This window comes from Xiphias gladius, chromosome 8, assembly GCF_016859285.1.
Source record: "Xiphias gladius isolate SHS-SW01 ecotype Sanya breed wild chromosome 8, ASM1685928v1, whole genome shotgun sequence".
NCBI classification, from domain to species: Eukaryota; Metazoa; Chordata; class Actinopteri; order Istiophoriformes; family Xiphiidae; genus Xiphias; species Xiphias gladius.
In genome coordinates this window covers 19,885,897-19,908,288 of record NC_053407.1, presented here as the reverse complement: position 1 = coordinate 19,908,288, position 22,392 = coordinate 19,885,897, and the positions used below count along the sequence as shown (strand labels likewise).

Here is a 22,392-nt window from a genome sequence, read left to right as displayed (position 1 = left end):
AAAACCCTCATAGAGAGTCTTGTGGAGACCCCCTGGTGTGCAGTCAACCTCACCGGATCCCCGACAAACCGTTGGGACTTTGGCCCCTTCATTTTCCCGAGTCACATCTTGAAGGTTTTGACGGTGCCGTCAAAGGACTCAGCGGCGCTGCAGTTGTTCTGTGTTAGGAAAGATTATAGTGAGGGCTTCCGATTTTTAACCAGTAGGGGATACTATTTACCGAAGCCTTTCACAGATCGGCTAGTTTTAGATAAGATTACAGGACCAGCGGCTAAAGATAGGCGTCGGGGGAAAGCAGGGTGGTGGAACCGGGTCAGAGAGGGAAAGGGCCTCTGTTCTCTGTGATAATATATCAACTGTAAAAACTCTTGGTCATCTCACAACTCTCATTCATCCATCTCGGTGTTTGTGCAGGCTTCACCGAGTTAAAGTTGAAACCTTTTAAGACCTTTTTTTAATACCACCGAGAATGTAATTTAATACCCGATTCACTGTCGTAAGGGCCAAAATGTGAGTGCGTGACTGAAAAGCAGTAGGGACCATACGGGCTAGAATTATTTACTATTTACTAATTATTTACTATTACTACTACTACTTCATTTTTCAGCACTTCCCAGCAGAATATAACAATAATACCTAATGATAAAATCACTGTAATGAACCTGGACCTAGATAAGCAGCATAAAATTGATGGATGGATTAACCAGTTTAAAAAAAATGAATTCCATTAAATTTTGGTTAAAATCAACACATGACCATTATAAGACGATGTGGTTCCCAGCTACTGTAGGTAGCCCACACCGTTTGCTAAGGTCCGATTGTGCGGACTCCAACTCCCGCAAACCACAATCCGCTGTTGCCACAATCCCACTTTTATTTTGTAGGTGTGTAACGTCTCCCGCCAGTCTAGAGAAAAATATTCCTTTTAATACCTCTTCAGGGCTTTTATGGAAGAGAATGAGTCTAGTGCTTTTTAAGACTTTTCAAGGTCATGCAAACAACCTGTCGTCTACTTCTGTAGTTCTGTGAAATCGTTGATAAAGCAGTCTGAACTCAAGGTCCACTTACTTGTTTTGAATCACATGGTGCTCATCAGCAAGGAAAGTTCATCAACATCTAAAGGTTCCATGGCAACTGGGCAAACTCAATCTGCTGGTGACAACTGAGCAAGTGGACTTTTAGTTAAGATTGTGACTCCACGGTCCAGATGAAATGTCAAGTTCAATTCTCTTGTATACTTGAATGTATCCTGCTTTGTTACAAACTACCAGTAGCCACAATGACCACGTATTTAAATTACAAAAGTTTTTTTTTTTTTTTTTAAAGAATCAAAATATTAGTAAATACATACACAGGGTTATGTATTTTAATTATTAGTAGGAGGCTCTGAATCATATAAAAATGTATTTATTTTCAAGGAAACCATTGAGTAACACTGAATACAACAGGAGTGATCATTCAATAGTCAATAAAACTTGTGACTCCTACATCATAAAGATCCCACATACAAGACGTCTTGGAAAACAAGATTTGAAAGCAAACATGTTGGCAATTTGCTGGTGCTACAGTTATCTTTTTGTTTTTCTCCCCACATAACAAATTGAGGTGGTACACACCTGTGTAGAAAAGTGACAAGATTTTACATCAACTTACAAAGGGCTGGACGTCAAAGTGCAAGATGCCTGAACCCCCCCCCCAAAAACTCACCCATCTTCAAAACAGGACGATCAAGGTATCGAAATCAGAAATGGACTCTCAAATACAAATCTCAAAAATTATTGTTCCGCCATTATGGCTTTGTATTCAGTTGAGACCCTATTCTAGCTTACATTACATAGCTTTAAAATATTATTTCAGAAACATTTTTCTCCCAAAGATACATTTTTAAAACTGCACCTTATTACAGACGACTGCATGTAATGGAGTAAAGCGTCACAGGAATAATGCAGGCATACAACAGAAAAAAGCAGCAGTTTATCAACAACTTCAAACAAAACACACTAACATTTCGTTGCCTTATAAAAAGAAACCAAATCAAAGAATACATACTAAAATCTGAAGTGAAAATAAAATGACTTAAAAACCTTGAAGAAAAAAAAAATATGTACATATATTTACAAGTAAATCAAGTGAATATTATACAGGTTAGACTGGCCGCTCAAGGTCAGGCTGAAGCCAGCAAGGTCCATATAATCCAACACTGCATGACATTCAGTTTTGTCAATCCAAAATGGTTCCTTAGAGACGAAATACCACCCAGGAGGCCGTTTTCAAGGTTGCACTAAAAAGAAGCGAGCAAACAGTAAAGAACCTTCTGCAGCAAGCAGGTCTGGTTGTTCCGAGGCAGGTTCGAGTGCGAATGTATAAAAACATCCAGGACTTTCTGACTCAAACAGAGCTTTCAATTTTTTGCATGATTTAAAAAATAATAATGATAATAATGTCAATGTTTTCTTTGCAAACAGAAATCCACTGAATATATCCTTCTGGGAGTCAGTCCCCACCCCCCAATGTTGATACCATCTTGAACTAAAAGATGAACACAAGGTTCTCAGTCTGGAGGAAGGAGGTCGTGCAAACGAAACCGTTCCCGGATATGCGGTCTGACATCTTCATTCTGCGATAGAGAGAGAACACGTGTAATCATTCAAAAACGACAAGAAAAAAAGACGCCAATTCAGCGTTGATGACTAAGGCCTCTAGTCTCACAGTGGTATGGGCAAAGCCGCCGGTAACAAGACTGAAAAGGTGAAGAGTGAGCTGGACGGAACAGTCCCAACAGTGACATATTAGCTACTGTTATCATCAATTCAATCACTCAAACAGAACTATATCTGTAAATTTTCAGTTCACTGAAATCCATCAGCCTCCAGACAAACAAATACACTCAGCTGACAGTTGATCAGGTACACCAGGCTAAAACTACTGCTCTCTAATACAACAGTCCTGCAGTACCTTCATGATTGTTCAGGGTTTTTAAAAAAAATGTTTTAGAGAGGTGTTGATTAAACAGTCGCAACAGCATGGTTGGTATCGTATTCACCTTGCTACTTAGTTTATTCGGTTCTGCTTGATTGAAACTGATTTTTTTGGGTCAGTGGTTAGGATTAGTAGTGGTTTTGGTTGGGGTTAGGGTAATGTCCCCAATAGTTACCAAGGTCAACACACCGTAATATGACGTTGTGTGTGTGTGTGTGTGTGGGTGAGTGTGTGTGTGAGTGAGTGAGTGATCTGTCCTGGGCTACATTGGAGGAACAAATTTCAGACTACAGACCAGTCAATTCTGTCTGTGGACAGATTTTGTCGCTGCAATAACATCATAACAGATACAGTCAGGAAACTTTACAAGTGTGTAGTTGAGATCAAAATGAAGGCCAAGTTCAAAGATGGGTGGGGTCTGGACAAGGGCAAAGGAAGCAGGGAAGGGCCACTCACCCCACCTCCCCCACTACCCGTCATCCAACAGGAAGATCAAGGCATCAAAACCAGAAATGGACTCTCAAATACAAATCTCCAAAATTATTGTTCTGCCATTAGGGCTTTGTATTCGGTTGACACCCTATTCTAGCTTACATTACAGCATCATGACCGTGCAAAAGATGCAGTACTGTACTGGGATTCTTGTAGAAGTCAAAAGTGCATACCAGCTCCACGAGCTTCTCGAGGAAAGGAACAAGCTTTAGAAGCTCATTGTCGTTTCTGTCCACAAACCAGCTCTCTATAGGGATTCCATTGGAAAGCTGAAAAAGAAAAAATCTGTATTGTAGTATCACTGTGACACAGAAACATAAGTTTTAATTAATTTTTTTTTTTTTTTTTTAACTGGTTTACTTGGCGGTATTTACCTGATAAGCAAAGGCTTGGGGTGAGTTGTCGATTATTATCGTCTTGGAAAGATCCCTTCCGAGAATATTTAGGTCTTTAATATAATTTCCTTGAACACACACACAGTGCTCACGAAATAGCCTATGTCTGGAAAATACAGGATGAGAGAATATTCTTCAGTTAAAACATGCAAAAACACATCTTTTTAAGTTATTAAGTTATACCCCTAAAAAAAGAACAACAAAGGAGCTAAAAATATAACTTCTTTGGTGAAGGTAATAAGCTTTACAAATAGCTGACTCTGGGATTTAAAAATGAAATTTACTAAAGACAAACAACATATAATATAAACAATATACATCAACAATTTATAAAAAATATTGACGCACTGCATTCACTGAAACAGAGTGTCCAGAATTTACAATCATACCGGCAGGAAGAAGAGAACTTCTCAACTACTTAATGCAAACAGTCAAGCACAATACAAGCATTAACCAGTCGGTTTAATCATGAATGACTGCTTTTATGTGCAGAACAGGTTTGTCCTCTCATTTGTTCATTTCACAGACGGAACAAATGAAGAAGTTAACTGCTTCCAACCAAACTATTTTAAATACCTTAAACTATTTTACATAAAATATTTATGGCTAAGGATCTTGAAAACATATACTTCGGGAGAGTGGAGCACCAGATCAGAAAGCATGGGTGTGTATGGAGGATTAATAGGAATATCATTACATATGTTGATGCTTGTTTAACTGCTGCTTTCACTGTTTTTAACCAACCTGGCATTCATTACAACACACACTCCCGAGGGAGTAATTTTTGGTATCAGGTAGCAACGATGGGGGGTAGACATTCACCATTTATCTGTGATACTGACCCTTAGATTTCATCCAAATCACTACAGCTAATGCAGAACAGGGTTTTAAATACCACATGGAAAGCTATTTAATACCCGTTTCACGGTCATACCAACCAAAGTATGAAAGACATTAATGAAAAGCAGTTTGGACAATATGGCCTAGAATTATTTAACAAGTGCTTGAATTTATTGACATTTATATAACATTTTGGCAATACCTCCCAGCAGTATATAACAATGGTTTCTAATATTATCATTAATTAATCACTAAACACAGACTATACCTGGATAAGCAGCAGAAAAAATAACCTATTTAATGATTTTTACATAGTATCAGAGGTGTGGAACAATAATACTGGAGATTTTCATCCAGTTTTTGCTAAATCACAAATAAAAACATTTTATAAGTAACATTTCTGCCTATGCCAGGATAGAGAAAATATCACATACCTTTGTAAATAAAATTTAAGACATCTTTAATGACCTTTACAGGCCTTCTTTTTGAGTAAACTGAAATAAATGCTTTTTGAGACTTTTCTTTTTAAGACCGACATAGATATTACAAAGCAGGCAGAGCATACATCAAAATCATTTATGTTGTTTTCACTGACCTGACCAACTGTTTTTTGGGATCCAGGATGTTGAGTAACTTGTCAGCGTAGACTTTCTTTGAAGCCGTGAAGAGAATAATCTGAAATGTTGATGCATAGTCATAATAGATGAGTAATAGGTGAACTCAAAGCAGGTCTGATTAAACAAATACTGTCTGGAGTCTCTTGGTAATGAAGAGACATCTCACCTCATACATCTGAGACATGCGCTCAAGAAATTCGCGGAAAAAGGGCCTCAACCGAACATACACCTTCAGAATAAAAAAAGCAAAAAAAAAAAAACAAACACAGGAAATTTAATCAGAGCAGCAACGAAAATGGAGACCCTTAGATTAGGGAAGGATCTTCAAACAGTACCTGGTATATTACATCTTGAAAGAGCACGGGGAATGTGAGGGCTGCATCTTCTAGCTCATTCAAACTACAGTGAACCAGAGTTTCATCCTGACAACAGGAAAAAAGAAGAAAATCAGTATCAAAAGCACATTAAAGTTAATTTACTTTTAATATATGAGATGTAGCACAAGACACCTATCACTGCTTACCAGGTCTAGAACGAGAGAAAACTCTGGTGTGCTGCGTGTTTTCAAAGGTAACGCTGGTTTGCGTGTTAACTGCTCTTCTGTCAGCGGAGGCACATGCTTGATGAAGAAGTACCTTGAGGCAGAGAAGACACAAAAAAGACCCCTTATTTAACCCAGCTGACAAGGATCGTCCCAACAAAGACGAACGCTTTCTGAACAAAGAAAGTTTAAAAACAGCGTTGGTCATATGGCTCAAGTGTGAACAATAAGGACACCTAATTTTCAACTCTTTTCGCCCCTTAATGAGACATAAAATGTCTAATCCAATCTCAATACTACAGGAGTCTGAAAAGATCTAATGAACTAACATATTTTCTTCTCACATAAGTCAGTCAACTCAACTGTGAAAAACCCAAATGTTTAGTCCAAAGAAGTACAGTGGCGGTGTAAGAGTGATCACAGGCGGGAAGTACTGTTTTTGCTGCCATCTAGTGGGTGAAAGTTTCACATGACACCAGACTATTCACACACAAATAAGCAGTCACCTTGGATGTGATTTGAAGTGGAATCAGACAAAACTTCTGATCACAGTGTGTGTTGTCAGGCCTACAGTGATTAAACCTTAACCCAAAGATCAGAGGAAAACTTGTTCGCACAAGGCTCCATTAAGAGCAGTTTTTACTTAACAGCTCATTTTTTATTATTTTTTCATAAATAAATGGCTACGATTGTCATAAGCTGCTTAAAAAAATAATGCTCTACTTACGGATCAAAAACTTCCCAGTCCTCATCGTATGAGGTTTCTGCAGGAGCTGAGGGTAATGCATGTGGGTAACTGCCATCTGGCATACAACCAGGCGCTGATGAAGACAGAGAGACATGGAATTAGTTAAAAAATGTTGCGTTCTTCAGCCATAGAGAGCTGAAGTCATGACGACAGGTCTGGGCTAACCTCTGCTAGCTTCTAGCTTCTGTAACTCAATGTAATCTCTCATGCAGCTTTTGTTTCATCGGTCTTTCTGAAACCATGAAGTGTGTTCCTGATGCTTAATTCCTAAATTCTCAGACAATTCAACATCTACTACAGCAGTTGCTATTAAAAGTTGGAACCTTGGTTTTCACCTTCATTTACCAGTGCAGCAACGTGGGTACTTGCGTCACCGTAACTTGGTTTGACCCATATCCATAAAACTCACAAACGCTCTCTTCTGTCATTTCTTAAACTTTTCAGCCATGATCTCTGCTATCTAAAAACTTCTACAGCGTTCAGTCCCCCCAGTTCTGCTGTTTTTACATGTCTGGACTAACTGTGGCCCCTCAACCCACCAATGGACTCAAATCTTCTGTTGAGCCGGGATGTTTACTTGTAATGGTCTTGGGCTTGTTTTTTGAAGGCTGCTAAACTGAAATACTGAGTAAACAACAATAATATACATTTTTTAAATTACTGTCCTCACTTAACAGACAGAGTGAACCACACAGCACAGTGTTAGGACAGGCTCTGTTCAGAGGCTGTATTTTAGGTTATTTGCTTTATAATGTCAATAGCATTTTGAATGAGGTTTTCTTACTTCTGGAAAAGAACCCAGAAGTTCCCGTTGCATTTCACCTCTCTTTTCTTAATCATAAAGCAGAGGTTACAACTATGTTAACAGTCTGATTGTCAAACACAGAGACTGTCAACATATGTTGACCTATGTCAAACTGGCTTGACACAGGTTGGACTGAGAGACTGTGTTTCTATTACTTTGTCCACCCCATTTATAACACAGAGGACAGGCTAAATTACAGAAACACTTCTCTGTTTAATGCCATACAGTTCAACAGCAGCACAGACTACATCCTCTAAAATGATCGTAAAGTTAAATCAACACCTCTTTAAAACCGTTTCAACAAGACACAATAACCTTCATGAAGGTAGGATTTACTGCAGGACTGTTGTGTTAAGACTGCATTCATTTTGGCTATGTGTTCCTAATAAACTGCTAGTTGAGCATAAACAACGAGAACTGCTTGCAGTTAGTATTTGACCCAGGTCTGAAATGCTGGCACGGAAAGTAAAATGCAAAATTAACTTCCAACTGTTTATAAATGTCTACTATCACAGCGCTGACATATAAATTATCTGTCACATAAGCTGTCCTTGCATATGCTCATGTCAAGAAAGTTTCCCAAATTACAAGAATTAGGCTTAATGTGAGAGCGGTCATACCTGTTAATGGGGGCATGTCGGTTTCAGTGACAATCTCCCCTTCTTCTATGGTTGTGTCGGAGACAATCTGAAGCCTTGGTGGCAACATTGGGTCGGTGTGACACGGAGTGATACCCTCTGTGGATGTGAGAGTGCTGCTTGGCATTTCCTCTGCCTGCTCAATGTCCAGCTGTTTCATGATTTCCTCTGCCTCCATCGCTTGGCCAGGGGAGTCTGAACCAGGAGTGGCTTGTTAGAGAGAATACAAAATACAGACATCTTAGGACTTTTTCCAAATCAATCCCAAATGTTAGATATTTTCAGACATACATATCTAAGGATTCTTTTGTTTTACCAGTTTTAGTGGCTGGTGAGAAAAAGTTGAAGACTGGAGAGAAGATGGTTCCAAGCAGGGTGGTGCGTGGTGGGCTGCTTGCTGCCTCTACAGGGGTGTCTAGTTTACCGTTTGGTTTCATGGGTTTACTTTTGCAGGTCATTGTGTCTAAAAAAAAAAAAAAAGGCAACAACTCCTTAATATGCATCCTAAAAACAAAGTGTCTGGTGCATAGTTTTCTGGGTATGGTGTTCTTTTTTTTGTATCTATGCAACTTGTAATGTTTGTTATGCTGCAGTCAAGAGGAACCGTTTCCCACTTTCTACTTGGACTGAAGTACCTTTATTTGGACTTTTCCGGCAAACTCTGGAGACCGATTTGTTGGAAAGGCCTCTAGTCTGTGGTGTTGAAGTAATTAGATCGCTATCTGAATTACAATCAATACGACTCCTCTTGGCAGGGATGTCCTGCTCCACCTGTGGGATGGGATATGGGGGGGAACATGTCAAGTTTTTTACTCTGTGAATCTGAAAATATATAAGAATATTATAATAACCATTTTAAATGAAGTCAATATTTTGTGTTGTTTAATTTATTATTCAAGTAACTTCGTGTTTCTCATTTGTTCTTTAAATTCCTAAATTAATAATTTTACGGTGATAAAGGTCACGTCAATTGTTAAAAAAATGGTTTTATTATGGAAAAAGGAACACGGTATTTCATAAATTGTTAACGATTAAGCGACTATTGACTGCAACATGGGTGACCATCAACTAAGGAAATTACATAAAGTTACATCCCTAATACAAACTATGACATAGTCAAAAGTAAAGTATCTGAGTATCAGTAATATGTAACAAATTGATAGCAAGCACAATGGTAGACAAAATAAGTACCTGAGGTGATAAAGACTGAAGTGTCACATGAGCCATCATTGTATCAATACAGTAAGTACCAACTGATGTAAATTTCTTCTGTATATACCAGATGTAATTTAGTGACAAATTTGATTTCTCTCTGTTCATGTTTAACCTTGTGCTGCTGCGGTGTTAATGTGACAGGATTCAAATCAGACTTGTGCAATGTTGAAAGTGTTACTAGGTCCGACCTTATAAAGACCTAGCAAGACTGCTGTTGAGACTTTTATGTAAGAGTGACCTGTTCAGACACAGGACGGTTAAAATACCAATGAGTAGTGAGGGGCATGTCTAAAAGGGGGTATAGACAGATGAGAGCAATTTCTTAAGTGGGGAAAAGTTTTGCTTGTTAGAGGAATGAACATGATCTGCAGTACTTTTTGCTGTCAATAAAGCATAAATAAGCATACAGTATGTGGTTTCACAGTTAACTGACCCTTTATCATTACAACATGTGCAACACCTGCCAGAGTGAATATAGACAGAGTTCACAAAAACTTATAAAAACACTAGTGGGAAACAATGTTGGGTGTGTTGAGACTTTCTGTTAAGGGTCTAAAAACAATACTCATTATTATGTGAGTCACGGTTTCACATTATCAGCACAAAATGCAGCTAAGGCACTGCTCTTTTTCTACAAAAAGTGTGTGTGCTCCTATAGTGTATTATCATGTTACAGCAGCAAAAAAAAAAAAATTGTACAAGAGCAGCTTGAATCTAGGCCCACCTTGACAGCATTTCCACGGATGAATTTCTTTATCGTGGAGAACAAGCCTGTTTCATTCTTCTGCATTTTGCCTCGACCTCTCCCCGAGGATGGGTCCACTTCACAGTGTTTCCGTTTTGACTGGGACGGGTGGGTTCGACGGCTTAAGTTCGGCTGCTGAGGAGCTTTACGCACTCTCAGCCTCATCATGCTCCACTGTCACATAGAAAAATCTGACAAGGAAAAAAAAAAAAAAAAAAAAAAAAGAAAAAAAAAAGAGAAATTTTGATTTAATAATGAAAACAATACTTTTCAAATTTAACCAGACATTCAATGCAGGGACTTTTATCATGTCACAATACATTTTAATGGACAGATTACAGTCAGTGGCCACTTTATTAGGTACACCTGTACAATGTAATGCAATCCAATACAAGTGTTCTGCTTTAAAGTCTACTTTGTGATGCCTATAATGTTCATTTTTTGGTGACACTGTCACTGAGGTGTTAATTAATTAGATCTTTTAGCAATGAGGTGACAGTTAGTGGTGGTGGTGTACAGAACTACAATGTTTTCAGAGGTGTTCCTAATATTCTGCCCCTTCATGTATGTACATAGGGAGAATAAAAAATTAGAAACACCTCTCAATATAACCTAGTCCAGTACATCGCCACCTTTATCTATGACCTCAATGATAAATATATAATTGAATTTACATATTTCTGACAATGTCAACAAAAACTGAACATTATAAACTTTTTAAGGTAGAATTTATGGCAGACTTGTTGTTTTGAATTGCAACAGACTGTACACATGTACCTAATCAAGTGGCCACTGGGTGTATGTTTTTTGTGCAGTGGTATTGGTAATTCACAAGAATGTTTTAGTTAGATATCAAGAAAAAATGTAACAGAAGTACGCAAGACATGACAGCAGACTTTCATCGAGTTCAAGGTAAATACACTGGTAAACTAAAGAATGATCAAGTCAATAAATATGACTACCTTTCCACATTTTTTTAGCTAAAGGCAGGTAAAAGGAGTTCCAAACTGCATCTACTACAGGCATTAATAGAAACCATCATTTTACTGGTTTGATACCAAGCATTGCTCAACCAAGTGCTCACTGCTTGTGCCTCAGTGGGGGCTTCTTTTGGACTGCCTGGGGAAAATCTTCAAAAGGCTAATCTTTTAATCTTTTATTTTACAATGACTAACGGAAAACATTTCATCTATTTGCCGACAACATTTTTTTTAAACATAAACATATTTAATAATGATCGATCACATTCGGTTATAAGATATGTACTGAGCAGGATATTTTACAGTTTAAAAATGAACTTGCTCTCTAGTAAAAATAAATAAATAAATAATCTATGTATGGGAATATACTGTGTCTAAATTGCCTCAAATATACAGTATCTGTGTACACATTTGTGTACTCCAGCTTCTTGTTACTTGTTAAACAACATATACAATGTTAGTGAAAAGCAGGTCATCATATAGTTTGGGCTCTACTCATAAAACTCAAGTATGTATAGATAAAAGTTCCCAAACTAGGACCGTTTTAACATGTCATTGTTTCATGTTATCATCTACTGATGTTTGCATTTGAACTTATCAGTTCCTGTTTCTACGCCTCAGGACCAAAGTAATGATTGTAGATGTCAGCCACTCTATAGGTCCAGAACAGTAATTCACCGAGTATGTGTGGACTTTATTTTTTTTTATTGTCCTTGAACGCATCATTTTTGATTTTTAAATATGGTGTAATAGTTTAAATTAAATTTATGACAACAATCACTCACTACATGTAATCACAGTGATATCTACGCTGTTCTCAAATTTATTAAGATTAGTGCAGAGACAATCTGAATATGAGGATCAACACATGAGTTAAGATCAACCCATGTTTCCCCTTTTGTTGTCACAGTCATTTAACAAGATTATAACAAAGTTGAGAGCACAACTTATCAAAATTGAACGAATGTCAGACAGACTGGTCCGCTGAGTGGGCGGTGTACGTCATTAACATTAACGGAAATGTGAAGCGTTAAATGTGTTCAAAATGACCTGGTGTTCAGTTCAAACGCCTTTTCTTTTCACGTTTGGTCAGTAATGCTGCAGATTTATTGGTTTATCCCTTTAACTGTCCATTCAGATGTGATAGCTTCATAGCACCGCTGACTATAGTTATGTAACATGCATTAACACCATCGACGTCAGCTAGCGTTAGCATTAGCCATCTGCTGGTATTTCGCATCAAAAGCCCAGCTCACAACTACCACTGGCCTGACGCTGGTGTCCCAAATATGCCAAGACAGGACTGTGAGTTTTTGTGGCTACAATTGGCGCTTAAATCTGTTGTCAATTGGAATCAATCTTATCGTAAACCAAATGTTGTCAGTGTGTTCCGTAGCTAACGTTAGCATAAGTGGCTACAGTTAGCTTTCAGTCTAACAAAAACGCCAAAGGCAGCAAAAAGCAAAGCCGTGACATTATTCACTCGTTCCAACAGCACGTCTCATGTGTCCCAATAAACATACACGTGTTTAACATCCGAACTATCATAATTCCCCGGTAAAATAAAGCTATTTAACAGCCAGCTGCGCCGTTGCTATTTTGTTCGTTTCCATAACTATTTTCAGCCATTAGACTACGCCCCCTTGACTAGCTAATGTTAGCCACTAGCTAGCATGGGGGACAAACCTTTTTTTTTTTTTTTTTTTTTTGTTTTGTTTACATGTTGACGTTGTTTGTTACTTACCGACGATCTAGGAAGCTCTTCGAAACCTGCCGCAGCGTTGTCAGCTCTCGGCCGCAGCCGTGGCGGCCCACCGATAGAGGTCGGGCCGTGGTTCTTGCTGCCAGCGGTGTCTGTTACTCGTTAGCTAGTCACAGATCAGCCATGTCTGCGGACGCCATTTCCCGCCTCATCACAAACATAACGTTGGTGTTGCGCAGGAGAATGCTACACACACACGTAGGGGAACCAACGTGGCGGAAAGCGCAGTCAACAGGAAAATGGCAATGGTGTGTGTGCGTGTGTGTGCGCGCGCGCGTGTTTGTTTGTTCGTGTGTGGATGCGCGCGCACATGCACCTGGACTGAGGCTCACGACCAAAATTTATCCCTGCTGGTTTTGTTGTGTGACTACATGGAAGTTCTCAACAAGATGTAAACTGGTGTACCTCTAATCACAGCATTGTTTTGGGTAAATTCTGCGCACGATTTGTTACTTCTTGCCCGCTTTTGTCTAAGGTGTGCCAAAAGTTGTTATCATTTTAAATACGTTATTGTAGCCATGGTTTTATCAGCATTCCAGTGTGGGATGCAGTTGCAGAGAACTTTTGAATGACAATGCATCACAATAAACTTTCTATCGGCAAAGTTTCCAGTCAGAGGCAACTGATAGTTTTAAGACCTTGTGGAAAATTCTAGATTAGAGATTTGAGTCAGATGATAAGCAGCACTGTGATCATGAACTGTGTTGTTGGAAAATTAAACAGGCAGTATAAACAAGTGAAAACATAGTGTGACATGTATAATATGAACTTGGTTATTTTATCCTGTAGAAAGCGGTGTCTGCTGTCAAAGTTTAGCAGCAGCATTGGCAGAGTCTCTGAAAAACACTGCTGTCAGCTGCATTATCTTACAACAAAATGTAACCGACAACAATCATTCAAAAAAAACCAATGTCAAAAAAAGGTTTAGGCTATGCAAGGTGACTTTCATAAAACACTGAAATGAAATGGCTGCCTGGAAGATAGTAAATTAATAATGAATCATCTCTCTTACTTTATGTATACATAGGTGCTGAATCCTCAAAACCAAAAATAAAGTCATCAGCAGGGCAGCCCTCCAATTAAATTATGTTTGTGCACAGACAACATGCAAATATTGTTGCCAGTTTTCATGAATAAATACATTTGAACCTTGTTTTGCTAATGACTTTCGATGCCCCAAAGGTAGGACAAAGGCATTTGGTCAATCTGAAAACAATAGTGAAACTATGAGAAATGGTCAGCTGTAATGAAAACTGAAAGAACCGTCTAGTTAACGGCCTAGAACATGCAAAACATTTGCTTGCCAAGCACCATTTCTGCTTCAGGTGTGCAGAAAGAGAGCTGAACACAAATTGCTGACTGTGTGACAACAGTGACAATATTAATCTGGGACCTCAAGTAAGTAAATAATACTATACCCAAATCACAGCAAAACAAAGGCATATATAACCTTCAATGCTGTTGTTGTAATACTGGATGTAAATTACCATAAAAGTCCAACAAGGCTGAAACTATACTGAATATATATTTATGATTTTTCAATAACAATTTCAGTTTTGACTTTAATACCATCATTACATTAGGTTTATAAGCATACACAGTCATTTTAATAATTAAAGTGTAATTAACCTTTTTTTAATACAACTATGAAGTTAGCAAAGACTGTATAATCACCAAGATTTATATTGTAGTTTAGCACTGATAGAAAAATAATCCCTCTTTACAAAACACAATTTCTTAGATGTTTAAAAGTAAGAATAAGCACTTTTGGTAGTTTGTATATTAATGGTCAAGCTTTCCCAAGGCAAAATCCCTCAAAAATGTTTGGCAGCACAAATAATTGCTTAAAAAAAATGTCTTCATGGATTGGATGCTTTAGTTCTTAAGCTGGAAACAGACTTGAAGACTATTATAATCCAAAAATAGCGAGAAAACACATTTTGCTTTGCTCATTTAGTTGCACACAAGGAAAAGAAGCTATGAATTTAAAGAAGGCAATTTTCGGTCAGTTCAGTGGATGTACCTGGGTCACGTGGACGGTATACTCTGTAGAAAAAGTTAAGTACAGTGAGAGTCCAGCTAACGTCAGGTTGGCAGTGGGGTTTTGGTTAAACCCACAGGCTTCTAAAATGGCACTGGTACACCTAGGCTTGCAAATCAATGTGGAATAAGAATATTCAACAAAACTTTGTCGGCTCCTATAAAAATATTATTACTGGTTGGGTAATGGGGTTGATGAAAGCGGCAAGACCTTACATTCAATATGCTGCCAAAAGAACCAAAAAAATTAACCTATGAGTAGCTGAAAGCGTTAATTCTCAGTGTTTAATGACTATAACAAAATCTCTCTATACAAGGATTCATTCCATGGTAATATCAAAAGCAACACTTCATGCAGCTTCAAATGGACCTTAATATTTAAATTTGCCCTACAACTTGATCCAACTTTTTGTAATTCAGTCATGATGTCCAGGCCATAAATATTACTGCACTAGCCACATTTGTGACCACCCTTTTAGGAATCATGAATGATGAATTTCATTTGCTTTTTTTCCCCCTAAAAGTTTAGGAAATGTGACTCTTTACATGCAAACTGATAGTGAGGTTTCATTTCATCCCAAGATGAAAGAGCTTCCTGTATGGTCCTGGTCCACCCCACAGTCCCCTGGCATAAGAGAAATAAAGAGAAATGTAGTAAATGTTGTGGAATGATTCATTAATACAAACTATTAACATGTTGTTAATGAACTATTTACATACCTGAGAAGCCCATGCCAATAGAGATGAGGCATTACATCAGCTTTCATGTGGTACATTAATCTTCTTTCTTTGGCTTGGTTGATGGGGAATGTTTCCAGTGGTTGTCCATTGTAGTCAAACTCTGCCAGAATTACTGTGTTGTAGCTTGTAACCAACGGACATGAAGTGTAGCCATCATACTGTAAACAATGAGAGTACTGATCATTTATTTGCACATTTTGCAACAGAGGTACTTCCGAAAGGGAAGTGATAACATTGTTCCATGTCAAAAGGATGAATCATAGTTGATGTTTATGTGCCACTTAACCTTTTTATCTGGCTTCTCATTTTTCAGTACTTTGCTGATGGTTCTGTTCAAGATAGCAGTCTGCGCAGCTAAAAATGAGAAAATAAATGCTAAGTTTTTTCTATAATTGTTTGCATTCTCTTTTAAGGAACGATAACAAATAAAAGTCTAGAGACATGGTAGCAGCTCCTCAGGGATGTAATGTTAATTTCACATCAGAAAGAAAAACCGGTATTGTTAAAATCATACCACTTGTACAACGCGTAGTATGAGCCTGATAAGGCTAAATTCTTTACTTCGGTCAGATTGCAGTTGTGCAGGAAGCTATAAATATTGCTTGACAACCCCTCATCATCATCAACTGCATCCCACACATGAGGTTAAACTTTTTCACCATGTGTTTGGGTTTAGCTAAAAACATGTCTTTGTTAAATATATTGGTACAATCAAACCCAAACACAAAGATAAACTGAGGTAATGGTTGAACCCGTCATTACTGAGAAATGCCTTTATGTTACAAGCTTTATAGGGTGTGGTGTATATTTTATGGTCTTGTGTAAATAGGGTATTGTTCAATACACCAACTGAAAAAAAGTCCCATTCATATTGCCAAAAGAACAAGCAGTTAACAGTAGATAAAACTGTATGAATAGTATGTAGAAACACGGTGCTTTCCAGTAATGTGTTGATGCAATGTTCAAACTAATGACACAATAATCACTTACCAACTGCAGCACCAGTTTTGGCTGTGGGTAGGTTGGTACAGTCTCCAATCCCAAACACGTTTGGATACCTCTTATGTTGGAGATTGTCTTTGTTCACATCCAACCAGCCAGCTTCATCGGCCAGTGGACTGCCTTTAATCACCAAACTGGGTCCCATTGGTGGTGTGACATGAAGCATTTCATACTGATGAAGAAAAACATCGAAGTTGAAGAGTTACTCACTTTGGGACTCGTTTCCTAGTTTTGTCTTATATTTGGTGCAAAGGGAGACAAAAATGTGTAGATATACTAAGCTGTTCATACCATACAGGCACTGCAGACAAAAAGCTACATCATTTCAGGAATTAAATAGGAAGGAAACTGGAAAGCAAAGACTGTCCATTGTGGAAAGCAGTCAATACTATATGTAAAAGATATTCTTGAGGTACAGTGATACAGTTACCTCAATCACTTTGGTTTCGCCTGGTTTGTCAAGATTTTCAAACACAGCTTCTTGCTTGTCTGCCCGCACTTCAATCAGGTTCTGTCTCAGGTTCACTTGTAGGTCACGGCGTTTCACAATGTCCCATAGTGAGTCAGCATATTTCTTGATCCCAAAGAGCACGGGTAGTGATGTATTGTATATTACATTGGCCTTTCCTCTCTTTCCATTCTGGGATGTAAACATAAAAAATATCGTCATTAAATTTCAAAAACCACACTTGATCATTTCAAACTCTACTACATTATCATTACATCCCAAAGTTTAAGTACCTTTCTGAGAAAGGCATCTGATAGGTACATGATCTTTTGTGGAGCTCCGGCACATTTCACAGGTGTATTGGGGAAAGTGAACACAGCGTTGCCCTCTTTGAAATTCTGCAGAGCTTTCCATGTCTTCTCCACAGTTTGAACAGAGTAATTTGACCCAATCTTTGGATGTTCAAACCCCTCTGGCAGTCCTTTGATCTAAGTTTTAGAAGAGTGTCAGTTCAAATGTACAGCTGCAAAAGTTTACTAGACAGAGGCAGAGCTGAAAGAGCAAAGCATTAGTTCACCTTCTCATAATGGAGCTGTAATCCAAGAGCCACAATCAAATACTCGTAGGAGATCTGTAATGTCAAAGAAAGGGCGAGATGCACAGCGTCAGCTTCGCATACAAACTACCACTCAATGCACAAGCCAGTGGATGATCATTAAGCAATTTTATAACTTCAATATACACCCTGTCAGATAACCATTTCCCAAAGCAAACATACTTCAGTCCCATCGTCTGTGCGGACAGTATTTGTGTCTGGGTTTATTTCCTGAACTTTAGATTTCACCCACTTCACTCCAGATGGCATAACACTTGCAGTCGGGCGACCCGATGAGGCTACAGTTTTTGCACCAGCACCAACCAGGGTCCATATTGGCTGATAGTAGTGCATCTGAAAAAGTGAAAATAAAGTAGTTAAACACCAGTTTTAAATGACAGAAAATACTATTGTGTTTCTATGGGATATATGAAATCAAAGTTTAATGAAAGAAGGCTAACACTTTTAATCAATAACAGTATGTATTAGTGTCTCAGTCATCACTGTGCACACAAAAGGAGGTATTGCAAATAATGGTCATAAACTAGTGGATCCTTGCCTCACTAGGCTCCACAACAGCGACATTCTCAGCTCCCATCATCCTCTTCATTCGTGCACTCATCGCAATGCCCCCACTTCCTCCTCCGAGCACGAGCATTTTGTGATGCTGTTTGGCAGAGGCATGGCTGCTCGTGTGAACATTAGAGATAGCAATGCCTGTGGAGTGGTACTGCCTCAGACGACGCAGTGCAGCCATTCTGTATCTGAACAACAAGGGCAAGTCATTTTGGTTAGCAACAAATCAGTTACACTGTCTTGTCAAATTGTCAATAAATTGCAATTCCAATCACAGTCATAAAATAACTAGTTTTCAGTTTTCTCACTATTGAGGATAAACTAAGTCAGATCACTTTTTTTGAGTAGGCATCCAAATAATGTATCTGTCCTGTGCTAATGAGAACAATGAGCCAATGAGCTTGATTGTGGCTTTGCCAGCAACAGCTATCTTAACAAGGGAGCCTCCCACATAATATGACTTGACAAAAACACCACAGATTATTTGCAGGGGCAAATTCATCACGATCAACAGTTTTTTAAGGTGACTTTTTTTTTTTTTTTTAAACAGGTTGTTAAATTAAAAAAAAAATATCACAAATGCTTTGAACTGTTTTAACTTTAGTGAGAGATTCTGACTCTGACATATACTTTTCAATCCATACCCTAGTTTAACAGAGGCTTTATAGCCGCTACTCAAATGGGCAACGCGTAATGACAACGGTTACTCTTATTTGAGATGTTTACATCTTATTTTTGAGTCGTTGCTGCTGCATGCTGCGTAACGAACTGACAGCGCCTCCATATCAGTCCTCTGCGTGCGTAGACCCGGTAACTTGATATTCAGGTACAGTTTCGCAGTGTAACGTCGAAAGAGACAGACTTGTTTGATACTTGCCTCGACCGGAACTACTCTTAACCGCCCGTTTTACGGTAGATTTAGACCGAATCCTTAGACGTCCCAGAAGTCCACCCCGCTGTCTGTCCGTGGAGGAAGCAGGACCAGCGCAACCTGCGAGAAAGGGGAACGTTAACCTCACGTAAATTTGCAGTCGCTACCCTTCACCCCGCCCCTTCCATTATTCGACCAATCGAAAGCCTTCACCATTAACCAACAGTTTAATATTCTAGCTTTAGCTGTGTTTACCTTGTTGTCGGAAACTCGACAATTGCACCTCTCAGGAATAAGTTTGTATATGGCCTTAACACTTTAGACTGGGCGTTTTTGGATTCGAGGCCGACCAGCCTGCTGCTCCGTAGGCCAGCACGTAGTCGTCCTAAAATACACTGTCAAGCATGTTTACAAACTTGAACATGTACTTGCCTCTCTTTGTCGCAAAGATTAGCCGTTAGTGAAACGGACCGAGACCGTAGTGACAGTCGGTATTTCCCGGTTCTCCAGTTTTACTTGAATGCAGCACTTCCAGTAAAAAGTGTAGAAGGCGATTTACATAGAAATCAACGTGACTCCGGCAAAAGTAGAAAACTGCGAGATATTATGCCGCCGTGGTTGTGATCAGTTTACGAGGAAAAGGTGGCTCCATAAACCATCAACTATCTGCAGTATATGTTTATGACTTGTCAGTTTCCCGTAGATGCCCAGACAGATTTATATCCGGCACGTGTAAAACAGAGGGGTTCATTTGTCTTTCAATGTCCCCACACATAATGCAATATTACTGAAGAATGAGCCACTGTGCCATAAAGAATAAACAGTCACGTCCTTTGGAAGCTGTTTAATCCCTCTGTGATGAGAACATCAAGGGAGTTTATATTCCCTACAGGCTCCGCCTCACCCTCTGCATACCTGGTTATGTATTATAATGTAACACTATTCTATGTTCTGAGCAGAAAAGTCTAAATTGACACTTGGAGACAAGGCATGGCTTAATTTTTTTTCTCTCAATGGTGAAGGCCGTGGTCAAGTTCCACTGAATGGCAGAGACTTTGGACAAAGGACCACTGCCATTACAACAATGAAAAGTCAGGATGTACTTATGTTTGGTAATACTAATCTCTCTCTTTTTTTTTTTTTTTTACAAATAATGTTTAGATCTCATTGCCTACATTGTTATCTGGTTTACAGTACTGGTGTAGTCTAACAGTGGAAACTGGGCATCTGTAAAAAATAAAAAAATAAAAAAATAAAAACTATTGGGCAGGAAGCCTAGTGGCAATACAGTTTACAGCTTGTGGAAGTCCTGATAAAAGTGTGGCTGCAGAAAGCATAAACTGCCCAACCTTGTCTTCTAGAAATTACATTTATATGATTCAAGGCTGACATTGTAAATAAAATATGTAACATAAAAAAAGATGATATGATGCTGAAACAATTGCTCCCCATTACAGCAGGTAGATGTAGTCCACAACCGTAATCAAAATAAGCATACTTTAAATAGTTATGTAATCATTTAAAAAGCACATATGAAGAATAAAATAAAATTCTGCTGATATGACCTAAAATAAAAATAATGAATGTGAAACAAATGCAAAGGAAATAAATAAGAAAAACATTTACCAAAGGTCTTATGATTTTATGTTATGAAGTTAGTATTTAGTATTTACAGTTTTCTGACCTTGCAGTTTATTTGTATTAATGCCCCTAGTTACATTATGGTTTACCTGCCCTGGGACTGCAGATGGAAATGAGTTAGCAGCTAAATCTGGTACAATACACTTTTTCTCTTTGCATTAGAGTAGTGTTTTTGTACACTAATATAAATAAACTAAATCAAACAGCCTATAGCCGAGGCCTGTGAAATGATACTTTTACTGTTTCTAATATTTTAACCGAAGCAAAGACAGCAATGGGAAGGATGGGTTGTGAATATTAAACGTATGAGGAAGAGGAGTCACCCGCATACTGTGTTTTTTATTGCGCAAGTAAAGACAGTGTCAAGTGTCTCCTCTTCCTCATACGTTTCTAATCCACTTACGCACCTGTCACAAAGATCATTCAAGTGTGCAACAGACTTTTTATTATGAGGGTGATTTAGCAGAATTTTAAACTAATAAAGCTATAATTACAACACTTAAGCCAGGAGACAAATTTTGTTTGCATTACAGTTATTTAGTTTGTGCTTTCAGAGTCATAATTTGCCTTTTACAGCATAAAATGAAACCTTTGTAAAGACTAACCAAATTATTCAACATGTTAAACAACAATGTGTTAAATAGGGAAATGAAGTGACACAGAGAGATTATAGATATTGGAGCTTGCTAAGATCTGACTCTTTCTTATGAGAAAATAGTTAAATTTATAAAATGATATAGACATCCCTAGATACACTCTGGTACTGCTGTAATGTCTGAGCACACCTGGAAATTTTTTTTAGGACAAAAGGTCCCTTTAGTGCCATCCTACCAGCCCGGTAAATCCCTCAAAATCAATTACAGCCTGTTATTATTTCCCACAATGAATCAGCATATATCTTGACGCCAGACAGCACTAGCGGTGTTGTGTACTGTATTGACATTTATCCTTTTCCCCCTCTTAAATATGGAATCGATAAGTGGTTACCAGGGATCAAACTTACAAAGTTTACGTCCTCAACAGCTCGTACGTACGTTTAAATACAGACAAGGGCAGATCAGAAATAACATTTGCATTAACAACATTCATCATATATATTCGATTGTACCTGTGTGCATTTCTGAATAAATCATACATTCAGCACTTTTTTTTCTGGCGCCCCTTTATCTTCCATGATCAGTCCAATCTTGTAGTGATGTACTCTAGTGTAGCGATTGATACATTATTGTAGTAGATAAAAGTCTTTACAGTAACTGAGGCAGTGCTTTGAAGTGGCATCCAATTTAATGCCTATCATAAGTCACTATATTGATCTTTAATTTTACCTAATCATTGTTAGGCTAAGTCCAATATGTGAATTTATTTCATTTGATCTTAAGATCTGTGTCTTCTCTGACATTAGTATTAGATTCTTTAAGAACATCTTAATCTTTTCAGCAGTAATCAGTGAAGCTTTGTGCTTTCATTCATTTTACCCTCCTTTGAGAGCTATGATGACAATGTAAATGTATGTTGCAATATCAGATACGTAAACAGGACCCAGCTCCTTCCAAATTGTAACTTATGACCAGAGATTACAAGATGTTGACAATCTAAATAGTAATACAGGTAATATAAACACAAATACTTACATCAACTTGTCTTTTTATTTTCTATGGGTTTGCAGTTTAGTTTAGCTGTAAGGCATGAGTGCATGGCTGCAGTCTTCCCTGGCTTTTAAA

General features: G+C 38.2%; 2 protein-coding genes across 2 annotated transcripts; both read right to left on the bottom strand.

Moving 5' to 3' along the window:
• Positions 1–1,391: 1,391 nt before the first annotated feature.
• On the bottom strand, positions 1,392–13,056 carry ctdspl2a (CTD (carboxy-terminal domain, RNA polymerase II, polypeptide A) small phosphatase like 2a). Its single transcript, XM_040133963.1, has 13 exons — positions 12,740–13,056; positions 9,995–10,206; positions 8,691–8,826; positions 8,372–8,518; positions 8,038–8,265; positions 6,592–6,685; positions 5,847–5,958; positions 5,659–5,745; positions 5,490–5,552; positions 5,302–5,381; positions 3,846–3,972; positions 3,645–3,740; positions 1,392–2,617 (listed from the first exon to the last, which is right to left on the bottom strand). Exons 2-13 carry the CDS (start codon positions 10,181–10,183, stop codon positions 2,552–2,554), a joined length of 1,425 nt encoding a protein of 474 aa, XP_039989897.1. The 5' UTR covers positions 10,184–10,206; positions 12,740–13,056; the 3' UTR covers positions 1,392–2,551.
• A 177-nt stretch (positions 13,057–13,233) lies between these two features.
• sqor (sulfide quinone oxidoreductase) lies at positions 13,234–19,167 on the bottom strand. Its single transcript, XM_040134203.1, has 10 exons — positions 19,037–19,167; positions 18,143–18,347; positions 17,767–17,937; positions 17,566–17,619; positions 17,282–17,476; positions 16,971–17,180; positions 16,529–16,712; positions 15,825–15,892; positions 15,518–15,696; positions 13,234–15,422 (listed from the first exon to the last, which is right to left on the bottom strand). The coding sequence occupies exons 2-10, from the start codon at positions 18,338–18,340 to the stop codon at positions 15,365–15,367; spliced, it is 1,317 nt and encodes a 438-aa protein (XP_039990137.1). The 5' UTR covers positions 18,341–18,347; positions 19,037–19,167; the 3' UTR covers positions 13,234–15,364.
• Between the last annotated feature and the right edge of the window lie 3,225 nt (positions 19,168–22,392).